The sequence below is a fragment of the Carlito syrichta genome, unplaced genomic scaffold (assembly GCF_000164805.1).
Source record: "Carlito syrichta isolate Samal-C Ts95f unplaced genomic scaffold, Tarsius_syrichta-2.0.1 Scaffold301768, whole genome shotgun sequence".
NCBI classification, from domain to species: Eukaryota; Metazoa; Chordata; class Mammalia; order Primates; family Tarsiidae; genus Carlito; species Carlito syrichta.
Window position 1 is genome coordinate 438,536 of NW_007245864.1, and position 26,343 is coordinate 464,878.

General features: G+C 46.7%; 1 protein-coding gene and 1 pseudogene across 2 annotated transcripts in view; both read left to right on the plus strand.

Annotated features, from left to right (window-relative positions):
* Window positions 1-26,343, plus strand: part of RNF213 (ring finger protein 213) — a gene marked incomplete at its 3' end in the record, with an annotated part of 99,569 nt that overhangs the window by 10,954 nt on the left and 62,272 nt on the right. The window contains exons 2-3 of the mRNA XM_021710966.1: window positions 7,787-7,947; window positions 25,595-26,143. Coding sequence (XP_021566641.1) covers window positions 7,787-7,947; window positions 25,595-26,143 — 710 coding nt within the window. The remainder of the gene's footprint in view (window positions 1-7,786; window positions 7,948-25,594; window positions 26,144-26,343) is intronic.
* Window positions 14,210-15,840, plus strand: LOC103257491 (annotated as a pseudogene). Its single transcript, XR_002481814.1, has 3 exons — window positions 14,210-14,515; window positions 14,762-14,975; window positions 15,815-15,840. The product of XR_002481814.1 is annotated as a DNA polymerase epsilon subunit 3 pseudogene (transcript).

Here is a 26,343-nt window from a genome sequence, read left to right on the forward strand (position 1 = left end):
GCATGCTACCACGCCTGGCTGATTTTTTGATTTATTGTAGAGATGAGGTCTCACCAAGTTGCCCAGGCGGGTCTCGAACCCGTGGGCTCAGGCAATCCACTCACCTCAGCCTCCCAAGGCACGGGATTACAGGCTGAGCCACCGAGCCCGGCTAATTTTTTTTAATAGTTTGAGAAGAACTGAGTTTTACATTCTTACATTGAGTCTTTTATTATTATATTATTATTCTTTAAATGTTTATGGAATTCAGTGGCAAAACCATCTGGTTCTGGGCTTTCTTTGATTCAGTCTCATTACTTTTTTTTTCTTTTCTTTTTTTTCTGAGTTGGAGTCTCACTCTGTCGCCCAGACTGCCCAGACTGTCAACCTGCTGGGCTCCGGCGATCCTTCCGCCTCAGCCTTCCAAGTAGCTGGAACTACAGGCACGCGCTACTACGCCCGGCTAATTTTTTTTATTTATTGTAGAGATGAGGTCTCACTGCCCAGGCGGGTCTTGAACCTGCGGGCTCAGGCAATCCACTCACCTCAGCCTCCGAAAGGCGTGGGATTACAGGCTGAACCACTGAGCCCGACTTAGTCTCATTACTTTTTATTGGTCTGTTGAGGTTTTCTATTTCTTTGTGACTGCATGTGTCCAGGAATGTGTCAGTATTCTTTAGATTTCTGACTTGCGATATAGTTGTTCATAGTAGTCTCTATAATTATCCCTTGTATTTCTGTGGTATCTGTTGTGACATCTTTTTCATTTCTGATTTTATATTTGGGTCTTTTCTTTTTTCTTGGTTGTCTAGCTAATGGTTTGTTTTTTGTCTTTCCAAAAATCTTGCTTTTTGCTTTGTTCATCTTTTGTACTGTTTTTTAGTCTCAGTTTCACTTATTTCTGCTCTGATCTTTATTCTTTTCTTCTAGTGATTTTGGTTTGTTCTTGCTTTTCTATTTCCATGAGGTGTGTATCGTTAGGTTGTTTATTTGAAAACTTTCTGACATTTATTACTATAAATTTTCCTTTTAATACTTTTTTTGTTGTGTCCTGCAAGTTTTAGTTATTGTGTTTCTATTTTTATATGTTTCAAAGAGTTTTTTTTTTTTTTGAGTCAGAGTCTCACACTGTTGTTCAGGATGGAGTAACATGGCACAATTATGCCTACTGCAGTCACAACCTGCTGGGCTAAGGTGATCCTTCCACCTCCGCCTTCCAAGTAGCTGAGACCACAGGTGCATGCCACCATGTTCAGCTAATTTTTTTTACTTTATTGCAGAAATGAGGTCTTGCCATGTTGCCCAGGCTCGTCTTAAACTCCTGGGCTCAGGCAGTCCTCTTGCCTTGGTCTCCCAAAGTGCTGGGATTACAGGCATCAACCACCAGACCTGGATGTTTCAAAGAGTTTTTAAATTTCATTCTTAGTTTCTTCTTATACCCATTGATTGTTTAAGAGCGTGTTGTTTAATTTTTATATATTTATATAATTTCAAATGATCTTTTAGTTATTGATGTCTAGTTTTATTCCATTCGTGGTCATATAAGATACTGATAAGGTTAGTGTTAGGGTTGTTTAATTTTCATATATTTATACAATTTCGAGTGATCTTCTAGTGTTGATATCTAGTTTTATTCCATTGTGGTCATATAAAATACCTGATATGATTTTGAATTTTAAAATATTTCTGAACCGGGCTCGGTGGCTCAGCCTATAATCCCGCGCCTTTGGGAGGCTGAGGTGAGTGGATTGTCTGAGCCCGCGGGTTCGAGATCCACCTGGGCAACTTGGCGAGACCTCACCTCTACAATAAATCAAAAATCAGCCGGGTGTGGTAGCGCACACCTGTAGTTCCAGCTACTCTGAAGGCTGAGGCGGAAGGATCGCGGGAGCCCAGCAGGTCGAGGCTGCGGTGGCCGCTTCTGGCCACCGCACTCCAGTCTGGGTGACAGAGTGACTCCAACTCAAAAAAAAAAAAAAAATTTCTGAGACTTGTTTTGTGTCATAACCTATAGTCAATCCTAGAGAACGTTCCATGTGTTGATGAAAAGAATGTGTATTTTGTAGCTGTTGAATAAAATGTTCTGTAAGTGTTTATTGTTTTATGGTGCTGTTTAAATCTGATGTTTCTTTGTTGATTTTCTGTCTACATGATCCATCCAGTGCAAGGAGTGGGATCTTAAAGTCCCTAGCTATTATTATATTGGGGTTTATCTTTGCTTTATATATCTGGGTGTTATGGTATTGGAGCATATACATTTTTAATTTTTTTGAGTTGGAGTCTCACTCTGTTGCCCAGACTGGAGTGCAGTGGCCGCTCCTGGCCACTGCAGCCTCAACCTGCTGGGCTCCGGCGATCCTTCTGCCTCAGCCTTCCAAGTAGCTGGATCTACAGGTGCGTGCTACCACACCTGGCTAATTTTTTTTATTTATTGTAGAGATGAGGTCTTGCCAAGTTGCCCAGGTGGATCTTGAACCCACGGGCTCAGACAATTCACTCACCTCAGCCTCCCAAGACACAGGATTACAGGCTGAGCCACCGAGCCTGGCTGAGCCTTTTATTATTATATAATGTCCTTCTTTATCTCTTTTTCTCATTATTTAATTTGTAGTCTGTTTTGCCTGATATATGTATAGCTATTCCTGCTCACTTTTGGTTTCCATTTTTTGGTATATATTTTTCTATCCCTTCACTTTCAGTCACTTTGTGTCTTTGCAGGTAAGATAAGATATTTTCTTTCTTTCTTTCTTTTTTTTTTGCTTTGATATCTTACTCTGTCATCCAGGCTGGAGTGGAGTGACATACTCATGACACCACAGCCTCGACCTGGGCTCTGGTGATCCTTCTGCCTCAGCCTTTCTTTCTTTTTCTTTTTTTTTTATTCTCTATTGAGTTGGAATCTCACTCTGTCACTCAGACTGGAGTGCAGTGGCTGCTCTCGGCCACCACAGCCTCCACCTGCTGGGCTCCGGCGATCCTTCCACCTCAGCCTTCCAAGTAGCTGGAACTACAGGCGCGTGCTACCACGCCCGGCTAATTTTTGATTTATTGTGGAGATGAGGTCTCGCCAAGTTGCCCAGGCGGGTCTCGAACCCGCGGGCTCAGGCAGTCCACTCACCTGAGCCTCCCAAAGCGCTGAGATTATAGGCTGAGCCACCAAACCCAGCTTCACATGTTTTCATGGTAGTTATCATCTTTTCACTTCCAAATGTATGACTTCCTTAAGCATTTCTTATAAGGCCAGTCTCCAGATGATGAATTTGCTTAGTTTTTGCTTATCTGTGAAAGATTTTATTTCGCCTTCATTTCTGAAGGATAGATTTGCTGAGCATAATATTCTTGGCTGGCAAGTCCTTCCCCCCCTACCCAGTACTTTAAATATGTCATCCCATTATCTTCTGTCCTGTAAGGCTTCTGCTGACAAATCTGCTGTTAGTCTAATGGGGATATCCTTACATGTGACTTGACACTTTTCTCTAGCTGCTTTTAAAATTCTTATTTGTCTTCAACTTTTGACAGTTTGACTATAATGTGCCTCTGAGAGGAACTGTTTTGGTTGAATTTATATTTGGAGTTCCTTGAGGCTTCTGGACCTGTGTGTCTAACCCTCTCCTAAGACTCAGGAATTTTTCTGCTGTCATTATTATTATTATTATTTTGAGTCAGCGTCTCACTCTGTTACCCAGGCTGGAGTGTAGTGGCATGATCACTGCTTACTAGAGACTTAACCTCTTGGGCTCAGGCAATCCATCCTCATCAGCTTCCTGAATAGCTGAGACTACACAGATGTGTGCCACCATACCTGAATAATTTTAAAAATTTTCTTTGTAAAGACGAGGTCTTGCTGCCCAGGTGAATCTGGAACTCCTGTGCTCATGCAATCCTCCTGCTTTGGCCTCCCAAAATGCTGAGATTACAGGCATGAGACACCACACCTGACCTTTTGCTATTATTTCACTAAATATGTTCTCCTCAACTTTTTCCTTCTCTTTCTGGAAAATCCATAATACAGATATTTGTTTGCTTAATGGTGTCTCGTAAATATTGTAGGCTTTCTTCAATCTGTTTTAATTCTTTTTCCTTTTTTGTTGCTATTGTCTGCCTGTGCTATTTCAAAATACCAGTCACCAGGTTCAGAAAGTCTTCTCTGACTGGTCTAGTCTATTGTTGAAGCTCTCAGTTGTATTTTCTTTTTTTTTTTTTTTGAGTTGGAGTCTCACTCTGTCGCCCCGACTGGAGTGCTGTGGCCGCCTCCAGCCACCACAGCTTTGCCTGCTGGGCTCCGGCGATCCTTCCGCCTCAGCCTTCCAAGTAGCTGGAATTACAGGCGTGCGCTACCACTCTCGGCTGATTTTTTTTATTTATTGTAGAGATGAGGTCTCGCTGCCCAGGCGGGTCTTGAACCCGCGGGCTCAGGCAATCCACTCACCTCAGCCTCCCAAAGGCACAGGATTACAGGCTGAGCCACCGACCCGTTAGCATTTTTTTTAACAGTAAATTATTTAAAAAAAAATTTTTTGTGTGTTGGAGTCTCATTCTGTCACCCAGTCTGGAGTGCAGTGGCACACTCAGGGCCACCCAGCATTGACCTGCTGGGCTCCGGTGATCCTTCCGCCTTAGTCTTCCAAGTAGCCGGAACTACAGGTACGCATTACCATGCCCGGCAATTTTTAAAATTTTTTTGTAGAGTCGAGGTCTTGCCAAGTTTCCTGGGCTGGTATCGAACCTATGGGCTCAGGTAGTCCACTCGCCTTGGCCTCCCAAAGTGCTGAGATTACAGGCTAAGCTGCCGAGCCCACCCTATAAAATTTTTTTTTTCTTTTTTTGAGTTGGAGTCTCACTCTGTCACCCAGACTGGAGTACAGTGGCCGCTCCCGACCACTGCAGCCTCGACCTGCTGGGCTCTGTCAGGCCTCAGCCTTCCAAATAGCTGGAACTTCAGGTGCGTGCTATCACGCCCAGCTAATTTTTTGATTTATTATAGAGATGAGGTCTCACCAAGTTGCCCAGGCGGGTCTCGAACCTGCGGGCTCAAGCAATCACTCACCCAAAGCGCGGGATTACAGGCTGAGACACTGAGCCCGGCTAAAAAAATTTTTTTTAGAGACAAGGTCTCACTCTGTTGCTCAGACTGGAGTGTAATGGCACTTTTTTCCCCCTAAGTTGGAGTCTCAGCATCCAGAGCAGGAATGCAGCCAGGGGAGGTCTGGGCCTTGGAAAAGGCTAAGAGAAACTTCTATATAAAAAACAGACATGAGGCGAGGCACGGTGGCTCAAGCCTATATAATCCTAGCACTTTGGGAGACGAAGGTGAGAGGATTGCCTGAGCTCAGGGGTTTGATACCTGCCTGGGCAACTTGGCAAGACCTCGTCTCTACAATAAATAAAAAAGTTAGTTGGGTGTGGTAGCGCATGCCTGTAGTTGCTTGTAAGGCTGAGGCGGAAGGATGGGCTGAGGCAGAAGAATTGCCTGAGCCCAGCAGGTCAAGGCTGCAGTGGTCGTGAGCGTGCCACTGCACTCCAGTCTGGGCAACAGAGTGAGACTCCCAACTCAAAAAAAAAGAAAAGAAACGTGGGTTCGAGACCCGCCTGGGCAGCAAGACCTCATCTCTACAATAAATCAAAAAATCTGCTGGGCGTGGTAGCAGGTATGCCTGTAATTCCGGCTACTTGGAAGGCTGAGGTGGAAGGATCATCGAGGCTTCGGTGGCCAGGAGCAGCCACTGCACTCCAGTCTGGGCGACAGAGTGAGACTCCAACTCAAAAAAAAAAAAAAAAAAGAAAAGAAAAGAAAAAGAAAAACAGGCTTGAAGTGGCACCATCTAGAGTGTGTCAGGGAGTGGTGGGGTCTTCAGGACCTAGGTTTGAAAATAAGAACCCCTTGAAGGTGTCTTAGCCCATTTTCTCCAGCTATAAAAGAATACACGAAGCCAGGCTCGGAGGCTCAGCCTGTAATCCCACGCCTTTGGGAGGCTGAGGTGAGTGGATTGCCTAAGCCCGCGGGTTCGAGACCCGCCTGGGCAGACGAGACCTCATCTCTACAATAAATCAAAAAAAAATTAGCCGGCGTGGTAGCGTGTGCCTGTAGTTCCAGCTATTTTGAAGGCTGAGGCGGAAGGATCGCCGGAGCCCAGCAGCTTGAGGCTGCGGTGGCTACTGCACTCCAGTCTCTAAAATGGGCGACAGTGAGACTCCAACTCAAAAAAAAAAAAAAAAAAAGAATACACGAAGATGGGCATTTATAAAGAACAGAGGTTTATTTAACTCGTGGTTCTGCAGCTAAAGGTTATGGCCCAGCTTCTGACAACAGCTTTCAGTTAGTGTCACAACATGATGGAGAAGGTCAAAGGGGACAGGGACATATGTGAAAAGATAAAGCATGAAGGTGTCCTGGCTTTATAATAACGCATTCTTATGGGAACTCACCCGTTCCTCAGAGAATGAATCCAGTCTCTCAAGAGCAAGAATTCACTGCCTGGAGAATATCACTGAGCCATTCATGAGGGATCTGCCCCCGTGACTCAGACACCTCCCCCTAGGTCCCACCACCCACACTGCCAAATTTGGGATCACATTTCAACATGAGTTTTGGTGGGGACAGACAAACCGTTTCCAAACCATAGCAAGAGGTGGAGTTTGGGAGGGGCTGCTGGATCAGATGCTCAGTGCTGTACCCCATGTCAGCTCTGAACTGAATGATCATGATTTTGGAGGCAGATCAGCCAGGCAGACAGATGCCTTAGTGCCAGGACAATGGAGGTGTCGGGAGACCCCTGGGCCACCCCAGGAGAGGTGCCTGCTGCAGGAGAGATGCCCACTCCAGAGAAAACAGGAGGAACATTTTTGGTAGGGGAGAAGAATGTAACAGGCTCTGTTTTTAATTTTTTTTAAGAGTCAGGGTTTTGTTCTGACACCAGTCTAGAGTTCAGTGGCACAATCATAGCTCGCTGCAGCCTCAAGCTCTGGGGCTCAAGCAATCCTCCTGCCTTAGTCTTCCTAAGAGCTGAGATTACAGGTGTGAGCCACCATGCCCAGTTAATATCTCTATTTTTTGGTTGAGATGGGGTCTCGCTATGTTGCTCAGGTTGGTCTTGAACTCCTGGCCTAAAGTGATTCTCCCATTTTGACCTCCCAAAACACTGGAATTACAGGCGTGAGTCACTACACTCAGCCACAGGCTCTTTTAGAGCTATGGAGTTTGAGGTGCTGCTGACATCCTGGCAGCATCCAGGTGAATTTGCTGGTCTGGACATCTGGAGGGAGGGACTGGATGTTGGGATTGCCTGGTCTTGCTATATGATTCATTCCATTGTTGTGCTGAGGCTGGAGTCCCTGGGCCCCTCCTGTCCACCCAAAGCAGAAACTTTACCCTGCTCACATCAGCAGACCCAGTGAAGGACCTGGGAGGGAGGACAGGGTGTATCTCCAATACATTTGTGGGGAGAGTTCCAGTTCTTCCTTCTTAGTTTTTTTTTTGACTTGGAGTCTCACTCTGTCACCCAGACTGGAGTGCAGTGGCCGCTCCTGGTCACCGCAGCCTCGACCTGCTGGGCTCCGGCGATCCTTCCACCTCAGCCTTCCGAGTAGCTGGAACTACAGGCACGCGCTACCACACCCGGCTCATTTTGATTTCTTGTAGAGATGAGGTCTCGCCAAGTTGCCCAGGCGGGTCTCGAACAATCCACTTATCTCAGCCTCCCAAAGTGCGGGATTACAGGCTGAGCCACTGAACCCGGCTCAGTTCTTCCTTCTTAACTCTCACTTGCTGGTCCCTGAGATTTGACCCTTTCTTCATCTGCCTTTGTAGATTCTGAGAACAACTCCATGATGGCATCGGCCCCAGAGGGCAAAATGGAATGTGGGGAGGAGCTGAAGGACGAAGGGAGCCCTTGCTTGTCTCCGGGCTCAAGCGATTGGCAAGAAAACCAAGACAAGCCCAGTTCTGATGGCCCCTGGATCACCAAAGAAGTGAGTACCCTGCCCCTGGCTCTCCATATCCCCTGGTTCACTCTTCCTGGAGCTGTTTCCTAATGTGGTTTCATCATTGACTGAGCATGGTCAGCCCTGAGCCACCCTTACTGGTCTCATCCCCAAGTGTCCTCTCTAGGACAACCTCACTGTATAGCTACCCGACTGGCCCCCCAAAATGCTACCATGGCCCAGCCCATTGAACCTACCCATTGGGCAGAAGCAGAGCTGCCTCTTTTGCACGTGATTGTGCATTGCAGGAGTTGATGGGTTCTAGATCCTCTGGGGCTTTCACCTTCATTTTCTTCCTACCAGACTCAATATGTGTCTTTCAGAAGCTGTGGCTGGGTACTGGGGCTTGAGCTTCCGCCATGTGTGTGTCTTGTGCTTCTCCAGGTCTCTTTGCATTGAGGATGCACATCTGGAGGTGCCTCACAGCTTTGGGTGCAGGGCAGGTGCTCTGGAAATATGCTGGCTGGTGGGATAGGTTCCCTTCCTGCACAAGTGGGTCTGAGCCATCTTTTATCTCCCTATGGCCTTCAGTAGGCATGTTAGACATTGAGAGGATGTCTCTTCAGTAAGGGACCCAGTTGGTGCCCCAGGGGAGGCTTCCAAAGGGGGTGTTTAGAGAGAGAGTGGAGAGAAGGGCTCCCATGCTCAAGGTCAGTCCTGAGAAGACCCATTAGCTCCCAGGTTTCCTGCTGGACACTGAGACAGGGAAGTTGTCTTTCTGCATCTGGGTTGGGGCTGGTTTTCTGTCTGTTCTTGTAGGTGGTGCTCTATGGTTGAGCTGGGGTGGGAAGTGATGCAGCTGGCAGTGCTGTGGTCTGTGGTGTGTGTGAGGGGGATGTGCATGTATGAGTGGTGTTACATGTGGGGGGTGGTTTTTGAGGGCTGTATATTTGTCAGAGGGTATAGGCCTGTGTCATTCTCTTGGGGAATATTCCCTCTGAGAGTAGGGAAGACCACCCCCAAGCCTGAAAGTTTGGGTTAACCCTCTTTTACACTTAACTTGGAACTCTCTCAGGGTCGAAAAGCAGCTGTGTGGAGAGTATACCTTGAAAACATTGAAAGCAAGGGAATAAGCTACTGCTGCCTGGGGCAAAAGATTACATTTGGGGCAGACAGTGAACATGCCAAAAGCCTGGGAGGAAAAACTAAGGAGAGAGTAAGTAGGGAAAATAAGAGTTGGAAACAGTTCTCATGTATAATGGAAAATGTAGAAAACCACACAAATACCCAGGCAGAACGCATGCTCAGAAGAGATCTAGGAAGACCTGCTTTCACCTGATCTTTAGGCACTGAGCAGGCAGGAAGTGAAGGCTAAGGCAGAGTCGTAAACAGCCTGGCTGAGTTTGGAGGAGTGCCCCAGCACAGAGCCAGTCTGCAAAGACTGGGAGAGTGTTTTCTTCTTTTCTGTTTTTTGGCTCCAGGTGTTTAAGGATATCTCTGTCAAACCACTAAATGGCAACAAGCTAAAGGAATAGAGACTTTAGAGACCACACACAACAAAGAATAACCTGTAATAGGCTTGTTAAGGTTTTTAAGAAATAGTTTTAAAAGTAATTAAACAACTATAATCCACAACAATCAACAACAAACCTTGAAAAAGAGAAAGAAAAATAATCTGGTTTCCACAGTTAACACATTATAATATTCAAACTGTCCTATTTGGGACAAGGCAATTAGGAAACTTGCAAAGAAATGCGAAGTCATAGCCCATCCACAGGAGGAAAATAAATGAACAGAACCCATCAATGAGGAAGCACAGACACTAGGCTTATCAAATACTTAAGATAACTGTTTTACATATGCCCAGAGAGCCAAAAGAAAGCAGGAGACTAATGTTTTAATCAACAGACTTGATCCAGTAAAGGTGTAGACATTATATGGGTTCCCAAGAAAACCTGGAATTTATTTCTAAAAAATTATTTATTCTTTTTTTTTTTTTTTTTTTTTTGAGAAAGCAGGATTTATTGAGGACAGAAGAGCTCCCACAGCAGGAAGGGGCCTGAAGGGGTTATCCAAATTATTTATTCTTATGTTTAAACTTCAGTCACCTTCAAAGCACTCTCCATTTGATGCAATACGCCTATCAAGACACTTTCCCACTGCTGAAACAGTTTTTGAACTCATCATTTTTGATGCCTATTAGTGCTTCTGCTGTTTCTGATTTCGCCCCCTCCATATTGGCAAAACATTTCCCTTTGAGGATTTTTTTCATCTGGGGAGACAAAAAAAAGTTGCTCAGGGCAAGAATGAGTGAATAAGGAGGATGAATGGAACATGGAGGTCATGGCATTTTTGGTAAAAAACTGCTGAACACTCAGCGTGGTGTGGGCATGTACACTCATAAGTCACCCATCATAAAATGAGCAAACACGTTGAACGAATCTCCAAAAAAAAATTTCACTGAAGCCAAATGTAGCCTCTCATAATGCTAGCTAGTACACCGATGCCAGTGGGTTCCTAGAACACTTACCTAGTGGGGGAAATCTATACTATAAGAGGCCTGCCTTCCAAAAGATGATTTTGAGTTTTTTGGGCCCCGCTCTCATAGAAGGAAACTAAATACAGTAGAACACATAGAGATTCTGGAACTGAAAAGTACACTAACTGAAATTTCCATTTTGAGCAGTAAAAAAGAACAAATATGTGTACTTGGAGATAGGTCAATTGAATTATCCTGTCTGAGGAACAGAGAGAAAAAATGAATTAAAAAATGAAGAAGGTCTGTGGGACACCATCAGGCTTACCAACGTGTGTAGTGGGAGTCCCAGAAGTAGAGGAGAGAGAGGGCAGAAAATATATTTGAAGAGTGTGGCCAGAGATGGTACAAATTTGATGAAAAATATTACTGTACACCTCCAAGAAGCTTAACAGACTCCAAGCTTGATAATCATAGACCCAAGGCACCTTATAATCAACTGTTAAAAGCCAGAGACAGAACATCTAGATATGCTACTGGTCATGTCCAAGGGCTCCTCAGTCAAAGTCACACCCAGGTTCTCATCAGAAACATGGAGTCCAGAAGACAGTGGGATGACCTGTTTAAAGTGCTAAAAGGGAGAAACAACTGTTAACAACAATTTCATTTTATTTTATTTTTATTTTTTTGAGTTGGAGTCTCACTCTGTCACCCAGACTGGAGTGTGCTCCGGCCACCGCAGCCTCTACCTGCTGGGCTCCAGCGATCCTTCCACCTCAGCTTTCCGAGTAGCTGGAACTATAGGCGTGCGCTACCATGTCCGGCTAATTTTTGATTTGTTGTAGAGATGAGGTCTCGTCAAGTTGCCCAGGTGGGTCTCGAACCCGTGGGCTCAGGCAATCCACTTACTTCGGCCTCCCAAAGTGCTGGGATTACAGGCTGAGCCACTGAGCCCGGCCAACAACAATTTTATATCTAGAAAAACTTAAAAATAAAGAAGAGATCAGGTGTGGTGGCTCATGCCTGTAATTGTAGCACTTTGGGAGGCTGAGGTGGAAAGGTTGCTTGAGGCCAGGAGTTTCAGACCAGCCTGGGCAACATAGCAAGACCCCATCTCTACAAAAAGATTTAAAAAAAGGAAGGATTGCCAGGCTCGGTGACTCAGCCTATAATCCTGCGCCTTTGGGAGGCTGAGGTGAGTGGATTGCCTGAGCCCGTGAGTTCGAGACCCACCTGGGCAGTGAGACCTCATCTCTACAATAAATTTAAAAAAAACCAAAAATCAGCTGGGCATGGTAGCGCGCGCCTGTAGTTCCAGCTACTTGGAAGGCTGAGGCGGAAGGATCGCTGGAACCCAGCAGGTCGAGGCTGAAGTGGCCGGGAGCAGCCACTGCACTCCAGTCTGCACGACAGAGTGAGACTCCAACTCAAAAAAAAAAAAAAAAGATATTAAGTGCAATCCTTAGGGTGATCACAAAAAAAAATAACTAAAAAGTATACAGAAACAGAATCAAAATGGTACACTCCAAAACAATGGAAGGAAGTCAGAAGTGGATCAGATAAGATCAGGCATATGGAAAACCGATGGCAAAATGGGCAGAAGTATGCTCTTGCTTATAAGTACAATTGTCCCTCTGTATCCTCGGAGATTTGCTACAGGAGTCCCCCACCAAGATACCAAAATCCAAGGATTCTCAGGTCTCTAGTATAAAATGATGTAGTATTTGTACATAATCTATACACATCTTCCCACATATTTTGAAAAATTTTATTTTTGAGTCAATGTCTCACTCTGACACCCAGGCTGGGATGCAGTGGCATGATGATGGCTCACTGCAGCTATGACCTCCTGAAATTGGGTAATCCACCCTCCTCAACCTCTCAAGTATCTGGCATTACAGTTGCATGCCACCATGCCTGGCTAATTTTTTTTTTGTAGAGTTGAGGTCTTGCTATGTTGTCTACGCATATCTCCAAAGTGCTGGGATTATAGGCATGAACCACCATGCTCTGTCTTCCCGTATACTTTTTTTTGTTTGTTTTTTGAGTTGGAGTCTCACTCTGTCGCCCAGACTGGAGTGCAGTGGCCGCTCCTGGCCACCACAGCCTCGACCTGCTGGGCTCTGGCAATCCTTCAGCCTCAGCCTTCCAAGCAGCTGGAACTACAGGCGTGCGCTACCACACCCAGCTAATTTTTTGATTTATTGTAGAGATGAGGTCTTACCAAGTTGCCCAGGCGGGTCTCGAACCCGCGGGCTCAGGCAATCCACTCACCTCAGCCTCCCAAAGTGCGGGATTATAAGTTGAGCCACCGAGCCCGGCCCCATATACTTTTATTTGTTTGTTTGTTGAGTTGGAGTCTCACTCTGTTGCTCAGGCTACAGTGCAGTGGCATGCTCGCAGCTAATGCAGCCTTGATCTGCTGGGCACAGGTGATCCTTCCGCCTCAGCCTTCAAGTAGCTGGAACTACAGGCATGAGCCACCACACCTGACTAATTTTGTGATCTATTGTTGACCAGGCTGGTCCTGATTCTCTGGGATCAGGCAGTTCTCTTGCTTCTGCCTTCCAAAGTGCTGGGATTATAGGCATGGGCAACTGCATCTGGCCTCTCTGTATACTTTAAATCAACCCTTGATGACTTATAATGCCTAATATAGAGCAAGTGCTAAGTAAATAAAGAGGGTCCCAAAAAATGGATACACATTTTAGGAAGAGAAAAAACTATTAAAATTGTAATACTCATTATATGCCAATAACAGAAGTTGAATACAAGTCACATTTTACTTCTGCAGTTACAAGAGGTGCTCAAAGTGGTTACCATCAGCATCCAGACACTTCTGAAAAATATTTGCCATATTATGGCAAACTAAAAGTAATATATAGATAACATCGCTTAAAATGTGTATACTTTTTTTTTTTTTTGCAACCCCAGTAGTTGTTATACTGCATTTTTTTTATTTTCTATTTATTTTTTTTTTGAGTTGGAGTCTCACTCTGTCGCCCAGACTAGAGTGCAGTGGCTGCTCCCGGCCACCGCAGCTTTGACCTTCTGGGCTCCGGCGATCCTTCCACCTCAGCCTTCCGAGTAGCCGGAATTACAGGCGCGCGCTACCACACCCGGCTGATTTTTGATTTATTGTAGAGATGAGGTCTCTCCAAGTTGCCCAGGCGGGTCTCGAACCCGCGGGCTCAGGCAATCCACTCACCTCAGCCTCCCAAGGCGCGCGATTACAGGCTGAGCCACCAAGCCTGACGTTATACGCATTTTAAACATTTTGTTTTCTTTTTCTCTGTGGATACATTGGCTGGAATGTATTATTTTGTATTGTTTTTAGTTTTTCAAATAGTTTTGATCCATTGTTGAATCTGTGGATATGGAACCTTCAGATACAGAAGGTGACTGAAATTACTTTAAATGTAAATATATATATATATATATATATATTGTTGTTGTTGTTGAGTTGGAGTCTCACTCTGTTGCCCAGACTGGAGTGCAGTAGCCACTCCCGACCACTGCAGCCTCGACCTGCTGGGCTCCAGCGATCCTTTCGCCTCAGTCTTCCAAGTAGCTGGAACTATAGGCGCGTGCTACCACGCCCGGCTAATTTTTTTTGATTTATTGTAGAGATGAGGTCTCGCCAAGTTGCCCGGGCGGGTCTCGAACCCACGGGCTCAGGCAATCCACTCACCTCAGCCTCCCAAAGGCGCGGGATTACAGGTTGAGCCACTGAGCCCGGCTTAATGTTAAATATATTAAACTTTCCAATTAAAGGCAGACATTAGCAGAATGGTTTAAAAAATGATCCAATTCCAGACGCGGTATCTGCCTGAATAGGAGGCCTGAGGTGGAGGCTCAGTCCGGGTGGCAGCAATGGTGGAGAGGCCCCATGACCTAAACCTGCCCAACGCCATAATCACTAGGATCATCCAGGAAGCGCTCCCGGATGGTGTCAACATCTTCAAGGAGGCCCAGAGCACCATCCCCCGCACCGCCAGCTTCTTTGTGCTTTACACCACATCCTGTGCCAACAACTTTGCCATGAAAGAGAAGCGCAAGACACTGAACGCCAGTGATGTGCTCTCAGTCATGGAAGAGATGGAGTTCCAGAACTTCATTGCCTCATTAAAAGAAGCTCTGGTGGATTGCCTGAGCCCTTGGGTTCGAGACCCGCCTGGGCAACTTGGCGAGACCTCATCTCTACAATAAATCAAAAAAATTAGCCAGGCGTGGTAGCACACGCCTGTAGTTCCAGCTACTGGAAGGCTGAGATGGAAGCATCACCGGAGCCCAGCAGGTTGAGGCTGCGGTGGCCGGGAGCGGCCACTGCACTCCAGTCTGGGTGACAGAGTGAGACTCCGACTAAAAAAAAAAAAAAAGAAGAAGAAACTCTTGGGAGCATATGGGCATGAACAGAAAGGCAAGAAGAAAGCTTCAGAGCAGCAGAAGAATGACAAAGACAGAAAAACAGATTCGGACGAGCAAGACAAGAGCAGGGATGAGATCAATGATGAAGAGGAGAGAGGCTGGAAGAAGAAGAAAGAACAGATTGAAGAGGAGGAAGTGGACAACTGGGTGGCAGACTGTGGCATCTTGGAAGGTACCACTCCCAGACGTACTACATGTTTCTGTGAATCTTTTCCATGCTGGGCAGAGCATGGATTGCAGAAGTGCCTGAGATCAATTAAAACTGACTAGAATTGTCATCAAAACCAGCACTTCCCAGACTCCAAGCATCTGGGTAGCTAAGCCCTGTGTTGCTTCATTGGTCTGAAGTTTCTGGGTTTTGGTGAGCCTGATTGTGAACAGCTAATTAAATTAGTCAGTTTAGCCGGGCTCGGTGGCTCAGCCTGTAATCCCGTGCCTTGGGAGGCCGAGGTGAGTGATTGCCTGAGCCCGCGGGTTCGAGACCTGCCTGGGCAACTTGGCGAGGCCTCATCTCTACAATAAATAAAAAAAATTAGCCGGGCGTGGTAGCGCATGCCTGTAGTTCCAGCTACTTGGAAGGCTGAGGCGGAAGGATTGCCGGAGCCCAGCAGGCCGAGGCTGCAGTGGCCGGGAGTGGCCACTGCACTCCAGTCTGGGTGACAGAGTGAGACTCCAACTCAAAAAAAAAAATTAGTTTGATCACTCTTGGTTTCTTATATGTATGGCTAGGTGGTTTTTGATCCCCAGTCTTCCTACTCCCCTCAAAAAAGTAATAACTTCCATACTATCTGCTGTGTTCCAGATCACAGAGGCAGTCAAGACTCAGGAAAAATTTGGGTTTGCTTACGGTCAGCCTATGTTCAGTTGTACAGTCTTTGATAATAGTAGCTTGTTGAGAGTGGTCAGAATGGTTAGGCTTTAGGAAACTACTAAAAAGCCGTGAGAGGAGAATGAAGTCTGGTGTTGTCTCTTCACTTGACAGTTGCGTTAACAGAATTTTGTTTTCTGTAGACTCAGTTGGCTTGGAGCCCTTCTAAATTGCCTATAGATGTTGGACCTGCTGTGGTGAAGAATGTTGAGAAGATTATAATACTTTGTACAAATAAAGAATGTTCTTGTTAAAAAAAAAAAAAAAAAAAGATCGGACCAGGCTTGGTGGCTCAGCCTGTAATCCCAGCACTTTCGGAGGCTGAGGCGAGAGGATTGCCTGAGCCCGCGAGTTCTAGACCTACCTGGACAACTTAGTGAGACCTCGTCTCTACAACAAATCAAAAACTAACTGGGCACGGTAGTGTGCACCTGTAGTTCTGGCTACTTCTTGTCTCTACAACAAATCAAAAACTAACTGGGCATGGTAGTGTGCACCCGTAGTTCCAGCTACTTAGAAGGCTGAGGCGGAAGGATCGCAGGAGCCCAGCAGGTTGAGGCTATGGTAGCCAGAAGCGTGCCACTGCCCTCCAGCCTGGGTAACAGAGTGAAACTCCAACTCAAAAAAAAAAATCCAACTATATACTGTCTATGAGAAACCCTGTTTATATTCAAAGACACAGATAGGTTGATAGTGAAAGGATTGATAAATATATTCTATGCAAATAGGAACCAAAGAGAGCAGGGGTGGCTATACGAATATCAGACAATACACTTTAAGGTTAAAATAGCCAAAGACAACGAAGACGTTGATATTGCTGCATGTGTCAATTCATAAAGAAGATATATTAAATATAAATGTATATACACATAACACCAAAGCTCCAAAACAAAGAAATATTGACAGAATTGAAGGGAAAAGTAGACAGTTCCATAATAATGGTTGGCAACTTCAATACTGAATAGAGCAAGCAGATAGATGATTAGAAAATGAGTAAGACTATATAGGCCAGTAGACCTAAGAGACGTATATAGAGTAAATACTCTACACAGTAACAGAATATAGTCTTTTTTTTTTTTTTGAGTTGGAGTCTCACTCTGTCGCCCAGACTGGAGTGCAGTAACCGCTCCTGGCAATCCTTCCACCTCAGTCTTCCGAGTAGCTGGAATTACAGGCACGTGCTACCATGCCCGGCTAATTTTTGATTTATTATAGAGATGAGGTCTCACCAAGTTGCCCAGGTGGGTCTCGAACCCGCGGGCTCAGGCAATCCACTCACCTCAGCCTCCCAAAGGCACGGGATTATAGGCTGAGCCTCCAAGCCCAGCTCAGAATATAGTCTTTTCAAGTGCACATAGGACATTCTCCAGGGTAGACCACATGACAGGCTGCAAAGTAACAATCGACTTAAAAAGAGTGAAATCATATAGGCGCCTTTTATGACCACAGTGGAGTAAAATTAGAAATCAACAATGAAAGGAAATCAGAAAAATTCACAAATATATGGAAATTAATACTCTTAAACAATTAATGGTCAATAAAGAAATCACCAGGAAAATTGGAATACTTTGAGACAGAGGAACATGAAAACACAACATAGCAAAACTTATGGCTAGCTAGGCATGGTGGCACATGCCAGTAGTCCCAGTTACTTGGGAGGCTGGGGCAGGAAGAACATTCGAGGCCAGAAGTTTGAGACTACAGTGTGTATGATCATGCCTGTGAATAACCACTACACTCCAGCCTCACAAAGTAAGGCCCAATGTCTAAATACATACGTGTGTGTGTGTGTGTGTGTATGTCTGTTGCTGCAAAAGCAGTGCTCTGAGGAAAATGTATAGCTGTAAATGCTTACATGAAAAGGAAAAAATATCTTTTTTTTTTTGAGTTGGAGTCTCACTCCGTCGCCCAGACTGGAGTGCAGTGGCCACTCCCGACCACCGCAGCCTCGACCTGCTGGGCTCCAGTGATCCTTCCGCCTCAGCCTTCCGAGCAGCCAGAATTACAGGCACGTGCTACCATGCCCGGCTAATTTTTGATTTATTGTAGAGTTGAGGTCTCTCCAAGTTGCCCAGGCGGGTCTCGAACCCGCGGGCTCAGGCAATTCACTCACCTCAGCCTCCCAAGGCGCGGGATTACAGGGTGAGCCACCGAGCCCAGCAGAAAAAATATCTTAAATCAGTAACCAAACTTTACATTCAAGGAACTAGAAAAAGGGGAGCAAACCAAACTTGAAGCTATAAGAAGCACAGAAATAGTAAAGATAAGAGTGGGTTAAACAAAATAGAGGAGAGAAAAATGACAGAGAAAATCAATGAACCAAAAATTGGTCCTTTGAAAAGACCAGTAAAACTGACAAACCTGTAATCTAAGAAAATGAAGAGAGAGATGAAAATAAGATCAGAAATGAAAGTAGAAACATTCTGCTGGCCTCACAGAAATAAAATGGAATATAAGAAAATGTTATGAACAACTTTGCATCTACTGTCTAACAAAATTTTTTAAAATATGACACTAAAAGCACAAGCAACAGAAGAAAAAAATAGAAATGGATAAGTTGGAGTTCATCAAAATAAAAACCTTTTCACGTATCAAGGACACTATTTGCAGGTCATGTATCTGATAGGTGTTACATATTTACAACATATAAAGAACTCTTACAACTCAACAACAAAAAGACAACCCAACTCAGATATGGGTAAAAGACTTGAATAGACATTTCTCCAGAGAAGATATATAAATAGCCAATAAGCACATGAAAAGATGTCAAGGTCAGAGTTGATAAAGGAAATGCAAATCAAAACCGTAATAAGATACCAATTCACACCTATTAGGATGGCTTTTATACAAAAAAATTGAAAATAACAAGGGTTGTTGAGAATGTGGAGAATTGGAACTGTTGTACAATGCTGGTGGGAATGTAAAATGCTGCAGCCACTGTCAGGTCACCAAAAAGTTAAACAAAATTGCTGTATGAGCCAGTGATTCCCCTTCTAGCTCTCAGCCTTAAAAAAGAAGACAGTATGGGCCTACACTACGACATGGATAGACCTCAAAAAACATTACGCCAAATGAAAGAAGCCAGGTAGACTAGGCCACACACTGTTGATTCCATTTAGATGAAATGTACAGAACAGACATATCTATGGAGACAGAAAACAAATTAGCGGTTGCCCGGGGGCTGGGAGGAAGAGGGAGTAGGGAGTCACTGCTTCATGCTACTGTTCCTTTTTGGGGTGAAGAAACATTGGAACTAGTTAGAGATGGTGCTTGTACTGAACATCGTGAAGTGCTAAATGCCACTGAGTTGTTCGCTTTAAAGTGTTTATTTTGTGCTACATGATTTCTACCTTAATGTAAGAAAACTACAACAAGCAATATTGTTGTGGGAGGGGATTTTAAAAATGCCTAAATATGCACATATCCACACATGAAAGAAATTCAGAATGTAGTACATAAGCGAACACTGATGGGGCTGTCTCCTCTGATTAACTCACAGGGACTTTTGTGTGTGTTCCTAGTCCCACGGTGAACCTGTAGTATCCTCAATCTGAGCGTAGTATTTGTGTTCTAGAGACTAGTTCTCCAAGTGTGAGTGCCATATTTTAATGATGGTGGGGAAGGGTGCCAGGGAACCACGGGAGGTGGCCCCAGAAGCTGAGACAGTGAGCTGCCTGACCAGCCTCATGCCCCAGCACACTGGGTCAGGGGGTCCTCATCCAGAGGTGGTGGGGAGGGTGGAGAGAACACACAGTGGGGAGGTCCCACCCCTCCTGTCACCTGGACTGACCATCCTCTGCCTGGACTCTTTGGTGGCCACTGGATGCTGACTGTCAGGGTGCCCTTTGCTGATTCTTGCTTCCTCTTGAGAGACTGCTGGGCCTGTACTTCCTGTGGTGAGGGAAGCAGAGACTTAACTGGAGCCAGCAATGAGTTGGGTGACTGACCCTACGGCTCCTAGGAGAGCTTCTCTTTCTCAGCTTCCTGCTGGGCTCCTTGGTGTGAACTGATGGAGCCTGCTTGAACTTTTGGGGCTGCCTGATAGGGTGAGGAGGTGTTGAGTGGGTGTGCCTGCCTCGGGGCCAGATTGCAGCCTTGGCCTCTGGAGGCTCTCGAGGCCTGACCTGGCTCTACCCTAGATGCCCAGGCTGGCCTGCTCCTTCCAGGTATGTCTCTGCAGTTGCATCAGTGTTGTGAGCACTAGCTGAGGCATTTGGATGGAGGCCCCAGGGAGCTGGGAGCCTGAGCTTGCCTGCATGGGGAAGTCGGGGTGCCTCCCTTGCAGCGTGCCATCTCTGGAATTGGGCAGTTCTCTTACCTGGATTTGCTCTGCCCGTCTACAAGAGCCCTTTCTTGCTTCCCTGCAACCTTCTGCCTGAACATCCAAGGGCTCTGGGGAGAGGGCTCAGTTCCCAGGAGTGAACATCCCTACCTAGGCCTCACCAAAAGGAGGCGGCCCTGAGGTAGGGGCCTGTGTGGGTTTTGTTGGCGCTGTGCACGGGGTGACCCTGCCCTGTCTGAAGGGGGTCATGTTTCAACAGGGAGTTGCATCACAGGTTTTTGTAAATGCTGTAGACTGCACATCTGATGAGTTGGAAGCTGCTAATTACATTCCCTGCAAAAGAAGAAAGGAGGATGCAGCCCCATTTGAGGTCGCTGAAGCATTTTCTACAGGCTCTGAGCAGGTAGTTTGCATAAATCATAGACAAAGTGCCTTCCCTCCACGCTGTGCATGCCACACCTCCCCAGCCCCCCTAGGTCCCTGACAGCTGAGGAAGGCTGCTGGGAATGAGCTGTTCTCAGGTTACACCTGGGCTGGCCAATGATAGAACAGTGCTGATTTAGGTTTTGACTTCTGTGATCCTGAGGTTACATTTCAGCTTTATGGTGTGTGTCCTCCCTTCCCCCATCCTTTTGCCCATCATTTTGTTTCTTGTACATCTATTTCCTTTGACACCTGGAGAACCTTACCCTACCTAAACTCCAAAGCTCCACAGGGAACACAGGCTTTTCTCAGCAAAAAGCAGGAGGTCTGGGCCCGTGGGGGCCATGAGACCAGCCCAGGCAGATGGAGTCCAGGTTGAGCCTCTGTCCCAGTCACTAGGTCATGGATAGTGCTGGCCACACCAGGGGCATAGCAGAAGCCCTGTTCAAGTCTTGTTTTTGGAAGTTCAAATCCTGATTTCTTTCTTTTTTTTTTTTTTTGAGTTGGAGTCTCACTCTGTCGCCCAGACAGGAGTGCAGTGGCCGCTCCCGGCCACCGCAGCCTCGACCTGCTGGGCTCCAGCGATCCTTCCGCCTCAGCCTTCCAGGTAGCCGGAATTACAGGCGTGCGCTACCACGCCCGGCTAATTTTTTTGATTTATTGTAGAGATGAGGTCTCGCCTGCCCAGGTGGGTCTCAAACCCGCGGGCTCAGGCAATCCACTCACCTCAGCCTCCCAAAGGCGCGGGATTACAGGCTGAGCCACCGAGCCTGGCTGCTGATTTCTTTCAAGTGGCATAAATAGCTAATATATGTAATGAAAGTACTCTTGCTTATGAGGAAAAGCAAGGAAACTTCATTCATTGAAAAGTGATGCTTGTGAAATTTCTTGCTTTTTTTGCAGAGGGTGATGTCTTTTTCTGGAGCAAGTTGGTCATTTGTTCATTTTAGAAGATTTAAGAGCAGCCACTGCCCACAGGTGGTACTATTAGATATGAGTGGAAAGCATTAGAGCCACGTATGATCTTTCCTCTACATGCTTGGACTTGGCAGTGAGCCCACTACTGTGACACTTGATAAATCCAGCCAGTGTCAACACAGGGGCTGGACTTGCCCAAATAGCAGACACACTTGCCCAAATAGCAACAAAGTATGAGAATTGACCCTCAAAATAAAGGACTGGCACATAGGACACGTGAGGAGGAGGCTCCAGAGCTCTATAGGCCAATGTAAAGTAGGACTTGGGTCCAAGGAGCTGTGGACCCTTCCTGAGAGGGAGGATGGAGGGTTTCATATGGCAGAGATGACTGTTCTCACCCAGACTTTTGCATTAACCAGTTGATGTATTAAAGCAGTATAGCTCCAAATGGATTCGGTTGTGGTTTTTTGGAAGTGGACAAAAAGATTCTAAAGTCCATCTGAACTTGAAATTGGTGAGAGTATTTATAAAGAATGGGAGAAAGAAGAAAAAAGGTGGGGAGATTTTTAGCAAAGCTAGAACCATAAAGTGATGGTGAGATTCTGAGGGAGTAACAGAGAGATGCGTTGATGGGGATCTGCATGGAGATGAGACGGTGTGAGCACCTGAGGTGGTGTAGCACTTGCTGACGGGAGTGTATAAATTGGAGCCAAAAACTTGATGTGTCTGAACCACAGGCTCCCCGCTGGAGAAAAACTGAAGTCGATTCCCAGCTCATACTAACATTAACTGTGCAGTCATGCCTTGGCCCTCCCTAATGGCTAGTGATGGCGAACATCTTTTCATGTGCTTATTTGCCATAGTCATCTCTCAGCATCTGCAGGGGATTAGTTCCAGGACCCCCAAGGATACAAAAATCCTCAGATGCTCAAGTCCCTGATATGATGTGGAATAGTATTTGCATATAACATGCACATTTTCTTGTGTACTTTGAAGCATTTCTAGATTACAGATAATATCTAATGCAGTGTAAATACTATGTAAATATTTGTTATATTGTATTTTTTATTTGTATTATTTTGAATTGTTGTATTATTATTTTTTACTGTTTTTTCCAAATATTTTTTATTTGCAATAGGTTGAATCTGTGGATGCAGAGGGTCAGCTGTATACCAAAATGATGAAATATTTTAATATAAAATAGCACCCTAAAAGTTCTAGAAAATATAGATGGATATTTATAAAATTATGTAAATATTTTTAAGCCTCCCCCAAAATCATAAATATTACTATGACTATATAAATAGAGGCCAGGTGTGGTAGCTCACACATGTAATCCTAACACTTTGGGAGGCTGAGGCAGGAGGATTGCTTGAGCCCATGAGTTTGAGGTTGCAGTGAGCCAAGATCAACAGACTGCACTCCAACCTGGGCAACAGACTGAGACCCTGACTAAAAACAATTAGATATTCTGCATCAAAGAAGACTGTTAAACTATTAAATGGAAAAGCAATGGCCAGGAAACGCAACACACACAAAGATTGTAAATGTAGTGCTTCAACAATTCTTATGAGGAAATAAATCTGTCCGCACATCTGCTGTAGATAGAATAACGGACAGAAGATATCCAGACAGTTTGCAGAGGAGAGGTAAATGGGCAGGAAGTATGGGAACACGATCCACTGAGGACTCATCAAAGGAAAGCGTATGCTGGCCACCCTGTGTGGTCCAATTTTGTGTGTCAGACAGACTGGGTTTCTTTGTATTAAAAAGAGGGTTTAGGCTGGTGGCTGCTGTTCCTGGTGTAACCTGGGGTCCACGTGGAGGCTGTGGCCCTGGGCTGTCAGGGAATGGTCTTCCTGACAATTGTCTTCTGGGGACTGGGTCATGGGCCCTCAAGAGTCTCTCCCGCAGCCACTCCTGTGTTTACTGTAGTCTTTGCATAGCTCCCACTTGGTAGGTAGAGTAGGTACAGCTAGGCCCTGAATCAGTGCAATGTGTGGTGAGCTGGGTGGGAACTCAAGTAGGGCCCCCAAACCCAGCCCAGATGCTGCTGTGCCACAAGTCCCCTGGGGAACGAGGCAGCTGGTAGGGCAAGGATGGTGTGATCCCTTCTGCGAGGCTCTGGTGTCTTCAGAAGGGCTGACTTGACCCACCAGGCCTCCTTAGCAAATTGAGGCTGACTGGTGCCCGCACTGAGTCCATGCAGCCTCTGCCTACTTCTTGACGGTGCCTTGCAGTTCTCTTGGGCAGCTGACTAGCTTGCGGTTTAGAGGTTGATATTTGTCCTGATGACACCTAGTGGGGGGTCTCAGTCCCAGACTCATCTCTAGTTGCTTCCTTAGAGCTGTAGCTTGTGCTGGCAAAGGCATTACCCGCACATATTGCCTGTGCTGTCTTTATATGTGAGAAAGCTGAAGCCTTGAAGTATGAGTCGGGTCAGGGCCCCACTGACTCTGCCAAGAGACTATTCCAGAACAAGAGCTCTAGGGTGCCAGCTTGCTAGGAAGAGGTGCTGGCCAGGTGCCAGGGGAAAGATGATGTGGTTCTCAGCCCAGCCCTGCAGCCTTGTCAGCAGCACCTGCCACAGGATGTGCCAGCTGGCCCTAGGGGCTTGGGAGCCAGGGTATCATTGGTCAGCCTCCTCCTCGGTGGCCTCTGAAGTCAGCTCTGCAGCCCCATCTGTCCTTGGCCATCAGTGCCCTGTACATGGGTCCCCTCCAGCCTTGTCTTGAGTGGCTGGCCTGTGCCCAGCCCTGGTACCCCAACTCCCTTGGTGCAGATGTTCCTGCTGTCCCTGTCAGCACCATGCCCTGGGGCTTGGCAACCTCTGCACTTACTTCACTGACCTCAGCCTCCTGCCCATCAGCTCTCCTCCTTATTCCTCTTGATCTTGACCCTTCATCTTGTCCCAAGTTAGGGGCACATAGTGGGTTGTGTCCTTCACTAACCAGCCTGGAGTCTTTCTCTCAAGTCCCCCACCCCCATTACCCAACTCTCAGCTCCCCAAGCACCTGCATCCTGCTGGGCCTATCTTCAGAACTTGGCCCTGGACCAGAGCTTTCCCCTCGGCCCTCTGCTTGGCTGTCTCTCCTGGTGTCTCTATTCCAGAGTTTAACTTAATTTACTTTAAGCTCCTATTTTAGAATCTGCCTAGAGGACACAAGTGCTCTCAGAGGTACAGCAGGTTGGTGGCCTGGGTGTGGGTAGCAGGGCTGAGGAGGAGGCTGGAACTGAGCTGAGGCCTGGGGGAAGTTGTAGGATGGAGGAGTCCTGTGTTTTGTGTACAGTGAGCATGGGTTTTCTCTGAACTTAAAGAAGAGAAATTCCTAGGCCTGGAGCTAGGAAGAAAGAGCTGCCACGTGGCCCTAAAGGGCTCACAGGTGTTGACCTGGCCTCCTCTAACCCTTGGTGGTTCAGTACTCTCCAGCTGCAGCCTGTGGTCTCTTTATGCCCTCTGGCCCTTTATGCCCCCTCTGTGAGCTGCACAGGGGCTATCTGTTAGCCAAAGGGCCCCTGAAGTGGCAGTGATGAGTCCCTGCAGCATATCATGGTCCCCTGGTTGCCAGATGCTGAAGAAAGGGCATTTGGCCCTGGGATGCATGTCAACATGTGTGTTCCTTCTGTCTCCCTTTCCTAGACAGCTTATCCCCAGGTGTGGGGGCTTGGGCAGTGCGGGGGCGAGGTAGGGGCACAAGGAGTGCAGGAGTACCAGACTTTGGGGATTTATGAGTCATTTGCATGCATGACCCATTAACACACACCCCAGAGCAGTGTTCCCAGTGAGGCAGGGCATCAAACCCCCTGGGGTCCCAGAGTCCTGCACGTCTCCTCACAAGCTCTGTTCTTGATGCCCAACTTGGGGCCCTGGAGCCTTGCTTCTGCCGAGATGCAGGAAGGAGCTGCTTAGACTTCCATTTGCCTTTCAGTCTCGTACTTGGCTTTATTCCATTCTTGTGTACACAGGGATTCTAATACAAGAGTGTGGTATGTGGAAGAGCTGTGTGTGCTCTCGCATGTTCAGAAATGTCTCACGGGACACTCTCAGAAGGAACTCCGTGTGAGGGTTTTGGCTTGGCTATGCAGGACTGCATGTGTGGCTAGCACCACACAGCCCCTGTACCTCAGCTCTGGGCATCCCCTTCCTTTTCATTTCCTTCTCTCCAAGATGAAGAAATTGCAGATTTAACATATGCAAGTTGGTTTGGTCCAGCTAAGCTTGATGTAGTTGATAAATGGAAACATTGGCTGGAGTATAGTGAATCTTAGAAATAAAATGAGTGCCTCTCTTTCTGTTTAGAGCAAAAAGAAGAAAAGGAAGAAGAGAAGTAATCGCAGCACTTCTTCATCCTCAGAGCTGGATTCCTTGCCCCTGTCTCCTTCCAGCCCCTATAGTCTGAATTCGCTTTCACTCTTGGAGACTCAGGATACAGCCCTGTCCCAGAACCAGAATCAGCAAGTTGGTCCAAGTGGCCAGCTGAACCAGACCCCCGGCATAGGCGTGACTCCGCTGGAGGGTGACAGCCCCGCCATGCACACTACGTTTGGCGATAGCCCCTTGCAGGGCCAGGCTGCAGGAGGAGCAGGAACCGCCCTGGAAGGCGAGGCTCGGAGGAGTCCCCCACCACAGGACCTGACAGAAGGGAAGGACCAGGACACCTCTGTTCCCTCTGAGGGCAGAGGCCTCTCCCAGGAGGGGGCCGGCCCTACCATCTCTGCTTGTGAAGGCCATCCTGGGGCTAAAGATGCTGCTCAGGAGATCCTGTTGTCTGAGTCCAAAGCGGGCAGCTCTGAGCCCAGGAAAGAACCACAGAGTGCCAGGCAGCGGGCAGGAGCTCCAGCCTCTGGGGTGAGTGGTCAGGGAGGGGTGGCCAGAGGGTGGCATGTGGAGCCCTCGACACCTTTGCTGTGCTGTACAGGCTGACATCACTTCCCTGTCAGGGAGGGAGTCCTAGACTTGCTCCCTGGGTGGGAAGTGGGAGGGGCTCCCCTCCCCCCAGGGTGCTACCCACCCTGTCCTTTGGCTTATGGCAGATGCTGACCCATTAG